Source organism: Bombus affinis, chromosome 9 (genome assembly GCF_024516045.1).
Source record: "Bombus affinis isolate iyBomAffi1 chromosome 9, iyBomAffi1.2, whole genome shotgun sequence".
NCBI lineage: Eukaryota > Metazoa > Arthropoda > Insecta > Hymenoptera > Apidae > Bombus > Bombus affinis.
In genome coordinates, this window is record NC_066352.1 from 3543924 (window position 1) to 3565207 (window position 21284).

Here is a 21284-nt window from a genome sequence, read left to right on the forward strand (position 1 = left end):
TTTATTTATCTTTATCAAATTAACTTTAAATTCGTTTATAAAAAAATCTAGTCGAATGATATTTGTTTATTATCGTAAAATATAATATTTTGTTTTGTGTGCCTTTTTTTATATGCTTCTTAATACAATAAAAAATGAATGTTATGGTTTGCAGAGATAATTTGAGATTCACAAATAAGGACATATCCCCTATCATATTTTTTAGCGATTCTATTATATTTCAGTAAATATAATTGCTCTTACATAATTACGTAATCTTCACAAGATAAAATATGAAGATAACACATACGGAATATATACCTTTTATCATATTGGACTTTGATTGGTCGTTCAACGAACATTGCTTAGAGTAGGAATAGGCCGCCTATCACCACTGGTGTTTCCATACTCCCACTTCTGCAAAATTTAGCGCAAGTCTTTCCACGTTCAATGTAGTTCCAGTTGCTCTCTGCCTTGACGGTGAATGGTAGTTGTGTCATACCTTACAGTCATTTTCGTTTTATACTTGTATAATTTCACTATTAGTATCAGTCAAGATTATGGCAGACAAACAACGTGTTTGCATCATTGGATCAGGAAATTGGTAAGTTATTTTTAAGTTTTTGTAAGATTAATGTCTGTAATTGCGAAAAATTTGGTCTGTCATTGATTTAGCTGGCCGGATTAAAATGTTATCGGAATTAATCTTCACGTGCTGTAAATAAAAACCAGCATCGTACACTTGATAAATCTACTGTATTTTTATTACTAACACTTTTGTATATTGACAAATATATTTTTAGAAAACTGAATTGTCAAGTTTGGCAGATTCTAACTAGGTCATGTTTTATTATAATTTGTATAATATATTTTTGTAAGGAAGGTAAAAATGTTAAAATAAAATAAAAATATTGTGAAAATAACAAGTGTGTAATATAATATTATTCATAAATGATATAATGTGGCGTGAATCATGTATTACTATTTGTAAATTAACTTTGAGCTTAGATGTAAAAATTACTTTGCTAAATAATTCGAATGAATCTCTAATATATTTTTATTTGTATTAGTATATAAAATGTAAATTAGGAAAATATTATAAGCTTGTTTCCCTGGTAAAAATATACGCAATTTTCGTGCAGAGATATAGAAAAATGTTATGTAAAACAAATTATTATATAATTTTACTGTATATGTATAATTTCAGGGGTTCAGCTATCGCTAAGATAGTTGGAGCAAATGCCGCCAAACTTAATAATTTTGAGGATCGTGTTACAATGTACGTATATGAGGAAACTATCAATGGAAAAAAACTAACTGAAATTATTAATGAGACGCATGAAAACGTAAAGTACCTTCCAGGACATAAACTCCCGCCTAATGTGGTAAGTAAGTACTTATGTACATGTTTATCTATACTCTTTCTCATAATTAAAACAATCGTTTTTCATGCTAAGAAATTGATTAAAAATATTATATGCATTTTAAAATTGTTCTATATACCTTTATTTTTACCATTAAGTATTATGTACATAACATTAATATCTTAGATTATATCGAGTTTCCTACCCAACTTTCATGTAAACTTCACATAAATATATCGTATAAATATATCATAACATTCATATAAATATACCAAAACTTTCTAAAATAATATTATATTATTGATAATATTACCTTATACAATAGTATATACTTATTAAATTCTACACCTTATTCTTTATTTATTTCACTATCTTTTTACAATATATTTTACTATATGGATACATACGTATTACGGATAATACATATTACACGTTGTGTGACCTTACTATTCTTACTGTTTAATCTATAATTCTGAAACATAAATTAAGCTTACGTAACTTTCTTGAGATCACATGTATCTCATATGTAAACCGTTTCCTTTTCGTATAGAAAGAGTATAATTCATTCCATATTAGAAATCTGTTTTAATTATTTAAACTTACAAATAAATTAATAGTTTATTAGAGTAATACATAGTTGATTAATGCAGTATAATTATTCTTGATAATTTTGTAAAAATTTTAATGAAATACTTTCTACTTTTAATTTTTAATTTAACCCAAAACTGTAACTTTGTTTTCTATATCGCAAATACTCATACGTTATCGTTTAGTTAACGCAATCTATAATTTTAATTTAACTTCCGAGATACACGTCTCAAGATGCACGTTCATAATTTCTATCTATCGCATGCATACAGATTGTTAACTTTCAGCGTCAGTAGCTTTGTATAGAAAAACCTTGACCATGAAGAAGTCTGCTGAAACTATCTATTGATTCGTAAGATAGTACATTTCTCTAGACGTATTTAAAATGTATATCTAGTGTAATATGGGACCTATCTCTACATTCACATAATAAATTTAATGTTACAAATGATTGAGCCTCTTGATCCTATTTTAAGCTTAATTTTCATTTTGGACTATTTCAAACTGAGTACGTCGGTTAAGGTTACTATAATCTTAATATAAGAGAAATAGGTTAGGAGATTTTCGATTATTTAATAGAGTATTTTGTACAGCTATGCATAGTATTTCTATAATAAATTACTTTACTATATTTGGTAAAATGTGAAATTTTATTTTGTATTAAATATATTGTGCTAACAGAATCATCCCTTGGAAGAATGTAAAACATTAGAAGTAGAAGATTGTATTATTTGTAAATACTAGAAATTATATGATTCATTACGTATATATTTATGAATTAATAATTTTTCACGTTTCCTTTCCTATCGTTTAACGTATGAACATGAATATCTCTTTGCATAATTTTTAATATTTGTAACAAAACTTATCGAAAATCACTCCACGGGACATTTGAATGGAGACAATTATTTTTCCAATTGTTAAAAAAATATATAACTTCTATACACTGCAAATATAGAAATGATATATAAATATTAACAATCTATATGTTTCTCATGCTCCAGATTGCAGTTCCTGATGTAGTGAAAGCTGCCGAGGATGCAGATATCCTAATTTTTGTAATACCACATCAATTTATCAATAAAATATGTAGTACGTTATTAGGGAAAATTAAACCTACAGCTGTTGGTCTTTCTTTGGTGAAGGTATGATTTTAATTTAGGATTTAGCATTAATAGATTATAAAGTATTGATTCAATCAGTGAAATCAGATTTTAAACTTAATTATTTCGGAAACAATGTTTCGGACGAAAAAGCTTCGTGCAAAACTTTTTATTTGTTTTGTCATGTAAAATCCAACCTACCAATACTGAAATTATAAGTTTATTAATATTTTTACAGGGTTTTGATAAGAAGGAGGGAGGTGGCATTGAACTTATTTCACATATAATTACTAAACAACTTCATATTCCTGTTTCGGTTTTAATGGGAGCAAATCTAGCTTCTGAAGTTGCCGAGGAAATGTTTTGTGAAACTACTATCGGTAAATATTTACTGTACATTTACAGAACAAATATCATATATCTTTTAAGAATGACTTGTACTATTTGTTCGAATGCTCCCATTAGGAAAAAAAATTAATTTCTGTTGGATATTATAAATGATATTATATTAAAACTGCACATTCATATAATAATGGCTATATTATAACTACATATGTAATGCATACATATAGACATATGCGAAAAAGAATGGGTGAAATCGTTCAAGTATCGTTTCATGTCTGAACGAATAGCGCATAATCTACTTTGTGTTTGCACGCTCATGTAGGTAAAAATTAGGCGAGGAGAAAACATTTTGAACAGATAGAATGAAGCAACTCAAATTTTCCATACTTTTTGAGTAACTTAATCGTTCCCTACTCTAATTAGTGTATATTTTAAATTCTACAAATTACAACCATAAAAACTTCAAGAACATTTTTATATGCAATATTACAAGACAACATTTGATTGTCTTTGTTTATACATTTTCGATTAAATCGAACTGTGAATGTTATATCTTTGTTATTTAATATCTAGGTTGCAAGGACAAAAATATGGCTTCTATACTAAGGGATATAATACAAACGCCATATTTTAGAGTTGTAGTAGTTGAAGATGTTGATTCTGTTGAATGTTGTGGGGCATTGAAGGTAACTATACCATAATATTTTCTTTTTCACATTTATGTTAAATAAATGAAATTTCATAAATATAATAAATCTCACAAATTTATCAGTTTATCAAATCTTTTAAAAAAATCTTAAAACTGCACTTTCCTTCTTTAATAGTAGAGATATCTTAAGTCATAAGATATTCACTTTAGATACCCTATGTTATCTGAAATACGAGTATTAACAAATTATTAATAATAGAAAAAAATGTTTAAATGTAATAATATTTTGGTATATAATAGTGTTGTGAAACAAAATATATATTTTTAATGATACATGATAAGTATAATAATATATATTGAAATGGTTAAGATTACAATAACATCCTGTTAAATGGTTCTGAACGGTGTTGTTTAGTAATAAATATCTTTTCCAGTAAACAACATATCTATTATAAGCTGTTCATAAATATTTGCATATCTCAGAATTCAAAGTATACTCAGTCAAGAACTATGTATGTACTTGATTGATGATGAGTTCCATCATACGCTGCATGCGTCACTATGTCTATCGTCACTTGTCTATCGTTGATAAATATTGCGCACGAATGAAATTACGTAATCGCATATTTACATTGTAAACTTAATTTTTCTGTATATATTAATTTTATATTTCAATTTATAATAGAATATAGTAGCCTGCGCCGCTGGATTCGTCGATGGTCTAGGTTTGGGTGATAATACAAAAGCTGCTGTTATCAGATTAGGTCTTATGGAAATGATTAAGTTCGTGGATGTCTTTTTCCCTGGAGGAAAACTTTCTACTTTCTTTGAAAGTTGTGGTGTAGCTGATCTTATCACTACTTGTTATGGCGGTCGCAATCGTAAAGTTTCTGAAGCTTTCGTAAAAACAGGCAAGGTCAGTCTTTATTAATATGTACATATTAACTATCATATAAGTAGTAACGATATAATAAAAATTTAGTTCTAAAATAAATAAGACCTTAAAGTAGTACATATAACACAAAAAGTATGCTCATCGCATTGATTAACATTTTCATATCTCATGTTCCAGTCATAGTTCAACTATGTCATTTCCACAAACTAGATAATAATGTACGCAGCAGTATATAACAAAATTATACGATTAGATACAGTAAACTATGATATAGAAAATAGTTATGCAATGATGTTCTTTTAAATTCTAATAGAATCGATTTCTACAATCGAATCTACATTCCAATGACTCAGCCTCAATACGTTCAACACATTCTCATTGTCAGTGTTTCGAAGTCAGCGTAACCTAAACCTACTGACAAAGACACTGAATAGATTAGCGAGAATAAATAAGAAGTACTATGTTTCTCTCACTTGCTCCCGTTAAATCTATTTTTTTCCTTGTCGACGGGCTTGAGAGTATATCTCGAAGCTCGAAAGTATTTTAAGAATGAAATCGCTGTTATGTGAGAATTTCAATTCAAACCTCCTAACATATTATGATTTAAACGAACATTACTAGGATAATATATTATATAGAAAATTGTGTTATATATTAATTATTTTCTTTACAGACAATCGAAGAATTGGAGAAGGAAATGCTAAATGGACAAAAGTTACAAGGTCCGTTTACTGCTGAAGAGGTAAATTATATGCTAAAAGCAAAAGATATGGAAAGGAGATTTCCTCTTTTCACGGCCGTGCATAGGATTTGTACCGGTGAGATAAAGCCTGCGGAACTAATTGAATACATACGCTATCATCCAGAACACATGTAAGCTTAATTGTCTCCACTATATTTAATGGCGGACTAGTTTAAATATCTGATCTTTATTTTAGAAATTGTTATAGAACGATAAATATTTTATTTGATATATTGTAAAATTTACTTTCGGAGCTAAAATCACATTAGTATACGGTCACATAAATTTTAGAAATTCAACGAGAAAAATGTTATATAAATATGTAATATTTGTGAGATTTAATTGGGCATCCTATACGAGGTGTGAGATCTAAGCATTAATTTATTTCAAAATTAATATTTTACCATACATCTTTAAAATAATAAGTGCTCCGTTTAGCCATGGTCCTATTTACTTTTGTAGTTACATGTTCTAATGTGTGTTAAAACCAATTGATAAACCTGTAAAAAGTAACTGAGCACTAACCTGATAATATGTATATTGTACATAATACGTGTACATATTTGTAAATAGTTATCATGTATATCGAAATTAAAAGGACTTATGTACAATTTTTTCCAATGTTATATGCACATATATATGATGAAATGTTTCCGACTTCTATCAAATAAAACGGTTTTTATTTTAAACAATGAAAATGGATTATATGTACAATTACGTACAAAAGAGCTTTGATAGCTTCGTAAAAGAGATTATTTTTTTATACCAGCTATGTAAATATGAAACCGGAATTTTTGTATAGAAAATACACGTTTATTGTATGAAAACGATTAAAAATATTTTATTCGAAGTATTGCCCATCGCTAATACATTTTTAGCTATACATTTAGCTATACGTTTTTCCCACCTGTCTGGCAATTGGTGGATGCCAGGCCAAAAAAAACTATCGCTCTTTTGAGGCAAACCAGTCATCGAGCCATTTTCGTACATTTTCGTAAGAAGTGAAGTGCTGGTCAGAAAGTGCGTGTCCCATCGATGCAAATAAATAGTAATCGGACGGAGCCAAGTTTGGTGAGTAAGCCGCGTGCGAAAGTATTTCCCAACTGAACGCTTCAATCGTTTCCTTGACCGATTTTGTTGTATGTGATGGTGCATTATCATGAAGCAAAATTGCTTTGTGTTGCCTTTTTTTGATATTCTGGTCGTTTTTCACGTAAAGCTTGATTCAAATCGATCATTTGTTGTCGGTAGCGCTCAGGTTTTAACAGCTCATAATAGATCACACCCTTCTGATCCCACCAAACACAGAACATTGTCTTCCCTCCATAGCGATTTGATCTTGTAGTCGATGTCGGTGGTTCGCCTGGATCTACCCATGATCTTTTACGCTTAGGATTCTCAAAACATATCCACTTTTCATCGCCAGTCATAACTCGGTGGAGAAATGACTTTCTTTTGTATCTGGCGAGCAGCATTTCGGAAGTGGCTTTTCGGTTTTCCTGCTGTTTTTCATTCAGTTCATGTGGAACCCATTTTCCCACCTTCTGAATCTTTCCCATGGCTTTCAAACGTATGGAGACGGCTTCTCGCGTCACGTTTAATTGATCAGCGAGTTGTTGTTGCGTTTGAGCGTCATCCTCATCCAACAATGCTTGCAATTCGCTGTCTTGAAACTTTTTCGGTGGTCTTCCACGTTCTTCGTTCTTCGCGTCAAAATTGCCATTTCTGAATTTTTTAAACCACTCAAAACACTGTGATTTATCAAGAGCATGCTTACCGTAAGCTTCGACAAGCATTCGATGCGATTCTGCAACAGTTTTCTTCAAATGGTAACAAAAAATCAATGCTGTCCGCAAATCGTAGTTTCCAGGCACAAAATTCGACATGTTGAACGCTATTACAAACTATGCTGTTGTATGAAACTTGTATTGTTCTGAGTCGAAAATGTTTGTGAGATATCAACAAGAACTTTTGGCATCAACGACGCAGTTTAGTGATAACTACATTATCAGCTAGGGCTATCTATAGGCAAATTCCGGTTTCATACTTACATACTTGATATACATGTTAAAAGCAACGTGAATATTTATCCTATATTTCTATAATATATCATAAGATGTAAAACAAGATTCAAAGAATGTATTTTACTACGTTTTAATCATTTTCGATTTTTTTAAGCCATTTTGCCGTGTTAAGTGTATCATAGCTTATTGATGACAGTGAAACAAATGTATATAAGGTGTCCTAAATTTTGTAAGCAAATATTGTCGTTATATTCTATGGGTTTGAGTAAGAAAATGATATTATAAGAACATAGCATTAATAAGCTTCATTAGAAGCTTTATTGAGCTAAGATCACTGGATCTTTATGTAACTTTCAAAACATTGAAAAAGAGGATAATTAGTTGATATAAAAATGCGATGATTAATTCATGAAGGTTAAAAAAATTGCACATTTGTAGAATAATAAATTCCTTGCCTTAATGTTGTCAGTTTTGTATTCACAGTAATGATAAATATTTTGAAACTAATTATCAATAATTGGTTAGCAATCGTAAGACCGTTATGGTCTTCGCTATTTCTTTCCTTCTATTCTATTCCTCCGCTATCTCTGTTCACATTTTATATTTTTTTATTATAATTATTTTAATGTTTGCTTCAAATGACTTATGTTTACATAACATTCTTTTCTTGAATTTTACCCATAAAATATATTGACAAATTTTGATGGGGAAAATCTGGAACACCTTGTACAAGAAGTAACATTAGATACCATATTTTGCATGACTATATATTATTGTTGTGGCAATCTATAGGGGTGTTGCGAAATTCTTTTAATGATTTGTAAGAAATTAATATTTCATAAATAAAATATGTGCATAACATATACATTTCACATTTAGTTGTGTTACAATCAATGTTTCATGTTTGTTTTCAAAGCAATGTAGAAGTTTATAAATCCATAAATTATAATCGCTTTTAAAGACATATCTATATTGTAAAATGATGTTATTTATTTTTGATACATATATAAAACGCAGATTTAATTGGTAATTTCGAGTCAAGAAAAAATTTTTTGGTAATTATTTTCATGTATTTCTGTAAATATAAAAATGTGCAATTTTGTTTAAACATTTTTCAAAATTTCTCACCCCTAAAGAAACATTGGAATTGGGAAAAGTTAATGGGGAATTATTTCTAGATTCTTGACTATTATTCAGATCAAGAAACCATTTCATAAGAAAAATGCTTATCAAATAGAGAAAAGAAGATAGAGTAAAAAAGGATACTAACTTAAAAGGACCATGGACTTTTCTGAACTTTACAATACAAATTTAATTAGTACTCGTCAAAGAGTAAATTGTTGTTGAACTTTGTTTTTTGTTGCCGTTTATTTTAGTTTATATTTTAGTTTATATTTTCAATTCTGAAGTAGAGTAATATTATAATAATAATTATAACGCATATAATAATAATTTCAATACACCCTTAATAGCACCTGTGAATCACGTACATAGTTAATATTTTCTTAAGTGCGCAAAATATATACGAAACGTAAAGCAGAACATTGATTATTAATAAAACAAAGTAGTAATACGTCAAAATGTAATGTGTTATGCGTTGTTGTATATTTTAATGAAAAGTTTACAAGGATTGTTGTATGTTAGAAATTAAGAAGAGTCTACAAATAAATATTTTAGATATCTTGATCTTGTGCTTTTCGATAGTTCGTTATAAATTGTTGTATCATAGAACCAAAGTTAACTTGAACAGTGTAACATAAAACGTAACAAATATATGACTATTACTTGTTAATTGATAAACATTTGTTTAGAATTATATTTGTCCTCTTTCCAAGGCCTTTAATTCCGACTTTCGTAACTATAGTAGTAATATCATTTTTTTTTTTTTACTAATAATAAACATTATCAAATACTCATTTTTTACAACGTAATATGGTTTCAATAATCATAAATAGATACAGTATTTCACATATTTCAATTTGTATTATGTATGTTTAAGGGTTAAAAACACATACTGTGTACAAGAGTAATGCTCATCATAATTGAATGTATACAAAAGATTTATTAGTTTTAATTATATTTGCTTCATATTTAGGGACAACGACGTTAATGCAACAATACTACAGCTACCTTCACCAAGATGTCGTCTGTGAAGATTATTTAGAAGAGACGAAAGAAGATATACGCGCGTTATGTCGATTTAACTCTTCATGGTCAAATTCATCTAAAATATGAATACCATACCGATCTGAATTAATTTCCAGTGATTGAACACGAATAATGTAATAAAAAAAAAATGTTTAAAAATTCAAAATGAAATTGATAATCGCTTATTTTCAATTTCGTGGCATACATCCGTGTATCTTTTGCTAACTTTATTTTAAAATATTATATTTTATCAATATTTTATGATTAGTATTCCTTAGTAAATATTTTAAGAGTAAATATTTAGTTCCTAAATATTTTTATTTTAAATTTAACTTGTAAAGTCTTATTGTTTATGTATTATTATTTGTTGTATGACATACCATCAAAATGGTTCTTTACTTTGCTGGCTGAAAGTTAGAGTAGATATATAACCGTAAAGGATTAAAAAACAGTTTTAAGATAATTTAGATTTTGATATAAATATGGTATATAATTACCGTAAAACGTAACAGTAGTTATAATGATTTGATCCAACATGACAAAACTTACGATGTAAATTTGTTAACGTCCCGATAATAAGGAGATTGAGTGTGGTAATGGGTACTTCTTCGTTCTTTTCTTCTTTTTTATTGTTTTGGAAAACTACGAAATATTTATTTGCACATATTTTTCGAATGCAAATAATATAACTTCATAAAAATGTTCCATTATTACTTAATGTTAACATTTTACGAGACAAACATATTTTATGAGAATTTTTCGTTTTATTCTGAAACTTAAAATTCAAATACTGCCTTGTAATGTTAGAACCTTCGAGATATATATTAAGTATTATTATTAAGTTGCCACTATTTTTAGCATTCATTCTGGCCACGGTCTGCTGTTGCGTTTACATTGGCCTTGGTCCAGAACAATGAATGCCAACCGTTAGAAAATAATTTGCGATCGTTACTAAGGTCAATGAAGGCTGAAGTTAGTTTGTAAGTTAATTGGTCAGTCAGATCAGTCAGTCAGTCGTACACCGGCGTTCGAAAATAAGCAAATTTGTGATACTTTAACCGTGCATAGAGTATTCTATACCCTCGTGAGTTTGTAAATTCTAAGCCAGTTGTACATTAAAAACTGCAAAATGACTACAGAAGGAAAGAAGAGGGTATGCATTGTAGGAAGCGGCAATTGGTACGTGTATGAGATTTTTTCTCTTCTTTTTTTTTTTATACATTTGTATTGAAAGTTTCTCAAGATATAATGTAATATCATTTATAATAAATTGTATTATATCATCACTTATTATTTTTATATTTATTTTTTATTTTTACTTTCTACAATTCTTTTTTTTTTAATCAATATCGACGTTTGTATACAATTTTAGGGCTCGATTTCATTAAGTATATATATAAAGAGAGAGAGAGAGAGAGAGAGAGAGAGAGAGAAAGAGAAAGAGAGAGATAAACGATAGTCTTGCAACCTATTTTAGACAAAACTACATATTATAAGATAATTGGAAGTTTAGTTATCTTATATAATTCTTTTTACTTTGTACTTCAGGGGTTCAGCCATTGCAAAAATTGTAGGTGCCAATGCAGTCAAATATAACAACATATTTGAAACACGCGTGACAATGTATGTTTACGAGGAAATAGTGAACAGTCAAAAGCTGACTGACATCATAAATCAGTTGCATGAAAACGTGAAATATCTTCCTGGGCACAAATTGCCAGAAAATATTGTAAGTTTCATATCATTTAAAAGTGTGTATATTTTTTTCTGAGTGTATCGACATTATTAACTTTTCTTTCTTTTAACGTTCAAATCATCGCTGTCATTTTTATGTTAAGTGTATCGTATGTTTCTATTAATTTTTCACTATTTTCATTAAATAATTTTAATAAAAAGTTCTATGAAGAATTGGAATTTGATAAATAGGAATACTTACATGAATTAAGTGATTATTATATACCTATTATACTAAATTAATTATTAGGAGAGATGTTAGGAGAAATAGAAAATAAGTAAAGTAAGTAAGAAAATTCATAGTTTCTATAAAATTATTATTCAATTTTATTCTTTTTGTGATAACACAAATTTGGTTCAAAATTCAAGAGTATATCATAAAGCGAAGAATTAAAAATATTATATCTTAATTCGATATGTTCAACGAACTTTCAATTTTAACATAACATTACATGAGTGAGAAATGTACAAAAAGATAATACATTATTTAATACGAAATCATTCATCGATGAATTATTGAAGACATTCAATAATCTGTGGTTGTGCGGACGTAAACCTTTCCAGAAGGCATTGATACTTTGTCCACTCCTTTGGGGAAGAGTTCAATGAGTTCTTCATCTTTCACAGTTGGAAGTATCATAACTTTTTCACCAGGCTGTAAATACACAGTGAAATATATTTTTATAAAGTCACCGAAAAGTATATCCTAGGTAAATTGTTAATTATTATTAAAATTTTCGCTATTGTCGTTACGCTATATCTACCATCGCGCTATCCAAATAATAAAAAATATACGAATAATACTAACTTCTAATAAAGCTGTATAATTAATGAGCATATAAAAAAGAAAGCTTTTCTTACCACCCAGTTAGCAGGGGTTGCTACTTCTGGTCTCTTGTCAACAAGTTGTAAGGAATCTATAACTCTTAGTATTTCACTATAAATCAAATAAAAATCATTAATACGTCTATCCTATAATACAAGTATTAATTACAGGTATGAATTAACTGCTTAAGAAGTATTATTTTATAGTAAAAAAAAGAACTTACTCTACGTTGCGTCCAGTGGACGTTGGATAATGCATCGATAAACGTAAACGATGATCGGGGCTTATAATGTACAAAGCACGAACAGTTAGAGCTTTATCCGGATCATCTTTGCTGTCTTCGTCGATCATATCCAACTTCACTGCCAGTTTACGATCATGATCGGCAAGAATTGGGTATGGGAATTCCCCAGGAATGTCGTGGCAATATGATTTAATATCCTACAATAAACAAAATTATAGAAAATAGAAATATATATTCGCATAAAATGGCATAAATCGATTACAAATATACAATCGTTAGATTGCGCACCATTATTAACACCTACAATGAGAACTGATACAAAGCGCTAGTTGGCTCATTAAAGCAAAGTAAAATTAATACGAACTTTATAAGGTAATAAATTCAATTTCTTAGCAGATTGACAATCTTTTATCGAAATGAAATAATTATGTAAAGTAGAGTGTTAACATGTAATGATAATACTAATAGTTTGTAATTATTCTTTCTGTATCTCGTATTTCAATTAGAACTTTTTAATGGTACTTCAACATCAAGTTTATAACATTTTATTCTTATTTTTACCTACGAATATATATTGACAAAGTTTGCATGAAAACTGTTCGAATACCCCGTTATAAGTATTGCAAACGATATTATAATCATTGTTTACAAGAAGATCACCTAATTCATTCTATGCACATACATGCATCATTTATAATGTGCATATGTAATCTTTGAGAATGACGCTGCAGCATACAGAATATTCTTCAATTGTAATTGTAATAAAAGAGCGCGACATCTATCGTCTCGGCAAATATTGAAGAATATTTTTGATACTAACATTAACCCAATCAATATGATCCTGTAGTTTGTCAACGGAATGAGCCAACAGTTTCGTGTTTCGACGTTCAAAACTGGGTTGATGCACTGCTAAACGACCCAATTCGGTGGTGCAAACCGGCGTAAAGTCAGCAGGATGAGAAAATAGAACGACCCATCTATAATTAGGAGTAGAAAAAAATAAGAAAGAAGATTCTATAAATATTCACAATCTGTAATTCTATATATCAATTACATTCCTCTCTTATTTTGTAACATCATTGAAATTCGTTTTTTACGGTGTATATTACCATACCGGCGATAAACGCATATTACACTTAATACGATAATAATTTTATCGTTCAATCTCTAGATTCAAAAATTTCTATGTTTGTCATACTTAAAAATGTAGTCTGATAAGCTACATATAAACATTACGTAATGATTTAAGATAAAATGTACTCTGAAAATAGTGTTTTAATTTCACCGTTTCTTTCTCTCTAATTTCGTGTTTATTAATCTTAATTATTCATAGACAATATTAGATTACTCGTATTCAATATCACACAATCAAAGCACAGAATTGAACACGATAATGAATCATATGTCATTGTTACATTTTTAAAATGTAATGCGCTCAGTTTTGTGACAGTGGAACAATATTACCCACAAAACAGTAATGGCTATTAAAACGATAATTACGAACGCGTATTACTTACAAATTACCGTTTTTCTTGTTATTAAATAGTAAATCTTATAAATTAAGATTTATGAAAGATAATGTACTTGAGAATTATCGGTATTTAATTGCGAATTAATCAATGTATCATCATAAATATTTAATGTGTCTATACACACGTAAAGAGAACAGAGGTAGAGGCAGCTTTTCCATTGTAAATAGCGTGAAATTATGAAAACAACATTTCTAAAATAAGTAACAAACTTCAGCTAAAGCATAAAATTAAAAAAAAAATACATTCATTGTTAATATTGTTCGTACTATTCTATCAAACTTCGTGGAATATTAACGTACACGAAATCAATATCAAATTAGATTTGTGTGTAACCTTCCTCATCATTTCACTATTTGTATTGTTTTCTTTTTTTCTTAATACTTAGCTTAAACTGATTAATGTTTAGGATACAAATATGTATAACATCGTGCCGGATATGTGTAATAGTAACAACAGTAGCAATCTATTATATAGTTTCCGCTACCTAATCAACTATACAAAATCTTTCATCAAATTTCTGAGGAATTTTATACTAAATCAAAAGACGAATAAATAAATATAATTCAACTTACGAATCTCCCTGCCAATCGTAAAAATTAATTTTCCCCTTAGTAGAGTCAATCTCAAAATTGGGAAATATCGAATTAAGCCTCATGATTAATCTCTTAAAACTTTGTATATAACAGATATCACTTTAGACAACGATTTCTGAAGAGCTGTCGTTACGATTTACTAGTGTCAGTACTTATGTGTTATTGCTATACGCACATACAATGTACGAATTAAGCGCTAGCACCGCTATTTAAGCATAACAGCTCTTCTCCCCTCTTTTGCCACAATCGGTATAACTGACGTGTTATCTACGCGTTATCCACGTTAATATATAGCAATTAGTAAACATGTTTCTTCTAAGGATATGCCAACTTCTCCTTACTGGCAATAATGCGTGGGTGGAAAATCAAAGAATTTCGTTTACAATTAACTTACACACTCTTATTGTTACATACAAAGGAAGCTGTTCTAGCATAAAATCTTGCTGCTTATATTTTTTCATTTCGCTAATTGCTTAGGAAGATCTGTGAAAAAAGAGCCAGGAGTCATGGTCTAAACAACCGTAACGTTAATTGTTAAATATGAAAAAAGAATTTGACTTCTACTTTTCGTATCCTTGAATAACGTATCCTTAAATAACGTTGCTTCATAGTGCTTCATACAAGATTAGATCGTCGAATCTATTCTTAAACTAGAATCTAAGAACGATGTAAAAACTTTCTCAACAAAAAGATCTACAGGTTTATTTGTATGTGTTTCCGACATAGGAGAGTATAGTTGAATTACTATGAAAACTTTATTTAGGTATTTCGTAAATATGGAAAGAACGAAATCCTATAAGAGCCAATTGTGATTGTCAATTATGAATTTAGCTAATACATATTAAAGAGTTAAAAATAAAACTTCCGATGAATAAAAATTGTAGATTTAGACAGAGCTCCTAAATTGATCAAGGATTTAAGATAGAAGATCTTTTTACCTTTATCATACAGATGTGGATAGCGAGTATGCCTGGAAATAGCAAACTATTTGCTAATGTACGTTTATATAGTATATAATTATCATATATGAGTAGGTTTGTATCTTATTGCGTTCTTACGCGAGCAATGAAGATCCGTGTCATGCAAGCCGTTTAGCGAGTATATCGTGAGCTATGAATCTAATGTTATTGGATCTATGCGTTCGTATTTTTATTTTATTTAAATTTCACTGGCATATAAGTTTTCTATAGATACAGATTTAGAAGAAAGATTTTAATAAATATATGTAATAACTACAAATCTAATAAATATATATAAAAATCGTTCATCATAATATTTCATAGGAGATTACGGAAATTAAATGATCTTAAGATTATAAAGATTATTATAGAATTTATCAAATTAATGATATATTGGAATATTTTCTATCATTCAACACAATCGCTCGTCCCACTAACTGTGAGATAAGTACTTACTTCCTCCGTACTAACTGATATTGAATCTACCGTCATTGAAAAACGTATATGCATTAGATAAATTAAATTAAGTAAACACATGACAATCTGACTGTTACAAGAAAAAACGTAGCATCTAACAAGTGTGATGCACATTGTTTTAATAAAATCATTTTAAACAGTCATCGACAAATATGTGTTATGTGTTATGTTGAAGGACTATCAGGAAATTTTGTTCAATCAGTCTTTGCTATATTTTAAATAACGAAATATGTTGAATTTTTAAAATTAAAATATTTCAAATATTCAATTTCAAATTAAAATTCAATGCATATTAAATTAAAATAATAAAATTAAAATTTTCATAAAATATTTAAAATTTTATTAAAACCCTATAAATTTATTGCATATTTATTTTGCTTGTTTCCAAAACAGTACAACCCAAATTTGAAGGAGCTGTACGCCGAAGGATTAAAAATTGAACCGTCATTTAACCGCGCACATTCTTTATAAAATGATTAACCCGACACTTGACTCAGAATAGCTCTTAATGTCTGTTTTTCGAACGCATCCCATTTTTCACCTAACGGTACATTTAATACATCTGGCTACAATAGCTTTCATCTTTTCACCAATGTCAAATTCGTCCTACTATTAAAAAAAAAAAAACCGGATGTCCCATCTATATCCAATTCTAGAATAAGTAGCAGCAAATAATTGGATTAAAAATTCAGGAGTATATCATAAAGCGACGAATTGAAAAAAATTAAATCTTTATTTAATGTGTTCAACGAACTTTCAATTTTAACATAACATTACATGAGTGAGAAATGTACAAAAAGATAATACATTATTTAATACGAAATCATTCATCGATGAATTATTGAAGACATTCAATAATCTGTGGTTGTGCGGACGTAAACCTTTCCAGAAGGCATTGATACTTTGTCCACTCCTTTGGGGAAGAGTTCAATGAGTTCTTTCACAGTTGGAAGTATCATAACTTTTTCACCAGGCTGTAAATACACAGTGAAATATATTTTTATAAAGTCACCCCAAAGTATATCCTAAGTAAATTATTAATTATTATTAAAATATTCGCTATTGTCGTTATGCTATATCTGCCATAACGCTATCCAAATAATAAAAAATATACAAATAATACTAACTTCTAATAAAGCTGTATAATTAATGAGCATGTAAAAAAGAAAGCTTTTCTTACCACCCAGTTAGCAAGGGTTGCTATTTCTGGTCTCTTGTCAACAAGTTGTGAGGAATCTATAACTCTCAGTATTTCACTATAAATCAAATAAAAATCATTAATACGTCTATCATCCTATAATACAAGTATTAATTACAGGTATTAATTAATTAATTAATAAGTAATATTCTATAGTAAAAAAAAAGGTACTTACTGTACGTTGCGTCCAAAAAAGTCCGGATATCCTATATCATATTCGATTCTGGAATAAGTGGTAGCAAATAAGATACTTATGAGTTATCTAGTAGATCAGTATCACGCTAATAAATTTTTAAGTATTTCATCCGGTCTTAAAGATGTTGATTAGATCGAAAAATGATGTAATTCATGTAATTATTTTCGAGTTTATGCAAAATAAGTTTAACGAAGATAATACACACATATAAAATTCAATGCATCTTTATCTTTAGATAACAATAAATATTTAATTTTATATGCGCGCAAATAGGTTCCTAATGAACATATTCGCTAAATATCAAAATGCAATACGATATATAATTGCAAATTGTTAAGACCAGTTTCATTATCAACTGACCCCGCGTATCAACAACTTCATAGAAATAAATTTTGCAATTTAATGTAATTCCGATAAAAAATAGAGTATATTAAATGACTACGAAAGTCATTTCGCTATTCCACTTTCCACGCATCAATCACCAGAATTTCATTACATTTTGCATGTCATCCATCAGCTAGCTGGTTATTTTTTACTTCTCTCATTGCGAAGCATTAAAAATCATACAAACTCATCATTGTCAGTAAGAGCGGAAATATAATCTCTTAACATGATGATTAGACGTATCTATAGCGGCGCTGAATTAACGATATTTTTTGGCGTAATTTGCCACTTTACTTGCGAAAGCTTGCATATGAATATATATACAAGCTGTACAAAAGAATTGGGGACAAACTTTAGTAACATGTAGTACACATCAAAATAAGCAAAAAGATCTTAAGTCACGTTGATCCGAAAGCCATTAATTAATAAATTAAAAAGAATTGCGAGAAAACTCAACGAATTGTGTATGTTGAAATGAACAGGGAAAATATTAAATATATACTGTAAACTTTACAGGTATGTGGAAATAATATCTTACTGACAAAAATACCTTGTAACACCGAAACTGATGGTTTTTTGATCCATGTTTACCATGACCGTTTTGCTCGCTTTCATGAATACTATATGCTCCTAAAGTCTGTTCCTAATTCTTTCGTACACCCTGTATTTGTGTTATATCTAGTATTATTATTAGCATTATTTTCTCATCTTATTTTATATACGCTTCTAAAATTAATCCTACGCTGTAAAAAGGACTAACGATTTTTTACGATTAAACCAAAGAAGAGCAAATATTGTAAACTCGATAGCATGGACGATAAGAATTATTCATTTTTGATATTGTTTTCTCGAAAACGACGTATCACGAATGATAGAGTTGAATAAACGATAAACTTTGTATCTTCATACTTATTTCAATTACATCAGATTGCATCATTGGCAGACTCCGCAGTGCTAATAATAAATAAAAAACATAATTTAACATAGAATAACTCACTTTTATTACATCATTCGTGCTTTGCGGCAAGTTTGTTTTTCTTTCGTATTCTTTGCGGCTTTAAATTTATAAACTATATAACTTAAGAAGCTACTTAGAGATTTCATTAGAAATTTATCTAACTTCAGAACAAAAATGATAAATCCATCGATCTAAATCAATAGCAATATAAAAGTCTTAGGATAAGAGTCATTTTTTCGTCCACGATTTACTGCTAATCTCAAGGTCTTTTTAGTCGATTAGATATATGATTACATTGCATCTAAATGTTACAAGAAGATATGTGTTGAGTTATTTAAGAAATGATACGAATTACTTAATAAACGCCACATTAATTTGATATGCAATTTTCAGGTTGCCGTCCCAGACGTCGTTGAAGCTGCCAAAGATGCGGATATTCTTATTTTTGTAATACCTCATCAGTTTATACGAACACTATGTGCAACATTGCTCGGTAAAATTAAACCAACCGCGGTTGGTGTATCATTAATTAAGGTATTTATTGCTGATTAAATCTTATCAAGTATCTTATTCAATCGTTATTCGTTATTAAAGATGTTTAATATTTATCAAGGGTTTTGATCGAGGTGATGGAACGAATATCGAATTAATTTCCAAAATCATTGAAAAAAATTTAAGAATCCAATGTTACGTTTTAATGGGAGCAAATCTAGCTAATGAAGTTGCCGAGGAGAAGTTCTGTGAAACAACTATTGGTAATTATTATCCGACTTATATGATTTAATATTCGATACTATTGTTATATACTAATCACAATTGCTTTTCATTATTTATAGGTTGTAGAGATAAACGTTTGGCCCCAGTGTTAAGGGACCTTATTCAAACTCCTAATTTCAGAGTTGTAGTTGTTGAAGACTGTGAAGCTGTTGAAGTATGTGGTGCATTAAAGGTATGCAATTATATATATATATATAAGTTCTAATATTAATAAAATAATACTTTTTCTTATTTGTGTTTGGTACATTGTAACGCTTATGTTTAGTTTATGCGAGTATACTTTACATATACGTTTCAGAATATCGTGGCATGCGCCGCTGGTTTCGTAGATGGTATGGGACTAGGTGATAATACAAAAGCTGCTGTTATCAGATTGGGATTAATGGAAATGGTCAAGTTCGTAGACACATTTTACAGTGGCTCGAAACTTTCAACGTTCTTCGAAAGTTGCGGTGTAGCAGATTTGATAACTACTTGCTACGGTGGAAGAAATCGCAGAGTTTGCGAGCAATATGTTAAAACTGGAAAAGTATACATTTCATTTATTCGTATATTCTTTATTTTACATCTTCTATACCTCGTTTCATCTTAAAAAGTGAATTAAATATTTCATAAAATTATCGTATGTTTCCTACTAGACTATTAGGCAGCTCGAAGAGGAACTTTTAGGTGGTCAAAAATTGCAAGGACCAGCCACAGCTGATGAAGTTCACGGAATGCTAAAAGCTAAGAATTTGCTAGAAAAATTCCCGTTATTTACTGCTGTACACCGCATCTGCACTGAACAAATAAGACCAGCAGATTTACTTGACCAAATTCGTAATCATCCTGAACATGTGTTAGTATTAAACTACGTTTATTTGTTACTTATGTATCCATTAAATCTCACAAATCAAGTTTACAAAATAAATATCTCATTAGGTTTGCACCAAAAACATTGTATATGTACTAAGTATTGTCCTCATCTTCCCTTTTTATCATTTTTTGTGTTGAGAAACTGTAAAAATTGTTTTTTAACAAGTACAAAACCCACTTATATCGGGTGAGATAGATATCGGCCGTATATACGGATGAGATGCTGTATCATATAGAAATGTACAAAGATAGGTGAGAACTGATTAACACATTCCATCAATATAAAAGGATAACATTCAAAATAAGTAAGTACCCCTTCAATATAGATGTTTTTATCATAAATATGACTTGCAAATTGTTTGTCATTCAGTTGAAAATAATTAATGTAATAATATTGTTAATAAATATTAACAAATTATTTTTGTACTTTTTAGGATGAAGGTCGAAGGTGGTAAATGAATACAATAAGTTACGGAATGTAAACATCTTGACAGCTCTAAGAAAACACTTAGAAATCATTAAAAGGAAAAATCAATTATTAGAAAAAATGTAATATTACAGATATTTTGCAATAATTAGTTATAATTGGCTACTGTTTTTCTCCTGATGATTAATATACAATTGTTCTATAAAATATGTAATAAGATATTGTACTTTATTTATTCCTAGAATTAATAATTTGTGCAATGTGTCTTTGAAAATATTGGAAATGGT

At 29.1% G+C, this 21284-nt stretch overlaps 3 protein-coding genes and 1 long non-coding RNA gene across 6 annotated transcripts; 3 read left to right on the plus strand and 1 right to left on the minus strand.

Annotated features, from left to right (window-relative positions):
* Positions 1-409: 409 nt before the first annotated feature.
* LOC126920316 (glycerol-3-phosphate dehydrogenase [NAD(+)], cytoplasmic-like) lies at positions 410-10015 on the plus strand. 2 transcript variants are annotated; one of them, XM_050730460.1, is made up of 8 exons: positions 410-583; positions 1187-1364; positions 2936-3076; positions 3273-3414; positions 3953-4065; positions 4714-4944; positions 5597-5796; positions 9785-10015. In XM_050730460.1, the coding sequence occupies exons 1-8, from the start codon at positions 540-542 to the stop codon at positions 9840-9842; spliced, it is 1107 nt and encodes a 368-aa protein (XP_050586417.1). In that variant the 5' UTR covers positions 410-539; the 3' UTR covers positions 9843-10015. The 2 variants fall into 2 exon arrangements, with proteins under 2 accessions (XP_050586417.1, XP_050586418.1); XM_050730461.1 differs by lacking the exon at positions 9785-10015 and having other exon boundaries at positions 411-583; positions 5597-9489.
* A 156-nt stretch (positions 10016-10171) lies between these two features.
* Positions 10172-21214, plus strand: LOC126920317 (glycerol-3-phosphate dehydrogenase [NAD(+)], cytoplasmic-like). 2 transcript variants are annotated; one of them, XR_007711939.1, is made up of 9 exons: positions 10172-11016; positions 11386-11566; positions 19332-19472; positions 19552-19693; positions 19775-19887; positions 20014-20244; positions 20354-20553; positions 20637-20875; positions 21005-21214. XR_007711939.1 is itself a non-coding variant. In XM_050730462.1 (8 exons), exons 1-8 carry the CDS (start codon positions 10967-10969, stop codon positions 21027-21029), a joined length of 1083 nt encoding a protein of 360 aa, XP_050586419.1. In that variant the 5' UTR covers positions 10172-10966; the 3' UTR covers positions 21030-21214. The 2 variants fall into 2 exon arrangements, 1 of the variants encoding a protein (XP_050586419.1); XM_050730462.1 differs by lacking the exon at positions 20637-20875.
* On the minus strand, positions 11872-14895 carry LOC126920321 (peroxiredoxin-6-like). The gene is made up of 5 exons (XM_050730470.1): positions 14746-14895; positions 13462-13618; positions 12621-12838; positions 12433-12508; positions 11872-12226 (listed from the first exon to the last, which is right to left on the minus strand). Exons 1-5 carry the CDS (start codon positions 14826-14828, stop codon positions 12098-12100), a joined length of 663 nt encoding a protein of 220 aa, XP_050586427.1. The 5' UTR covers positions 14829-14895; the 3' UTR covers positions 11872-12097.
* Positions 12190-13615, plus strand: LOC126920324 (uncharacterized). The gene is made up of 2 exons (XR_007711941.1): positions 12190-12281; positions 12568-13615. It is a non-coding gene; the product is annotated as an uncharacterized LOC126920324 (long non-coding RNA).
* Positions 21215-21284: the final 70 nt, after the last annotated feature.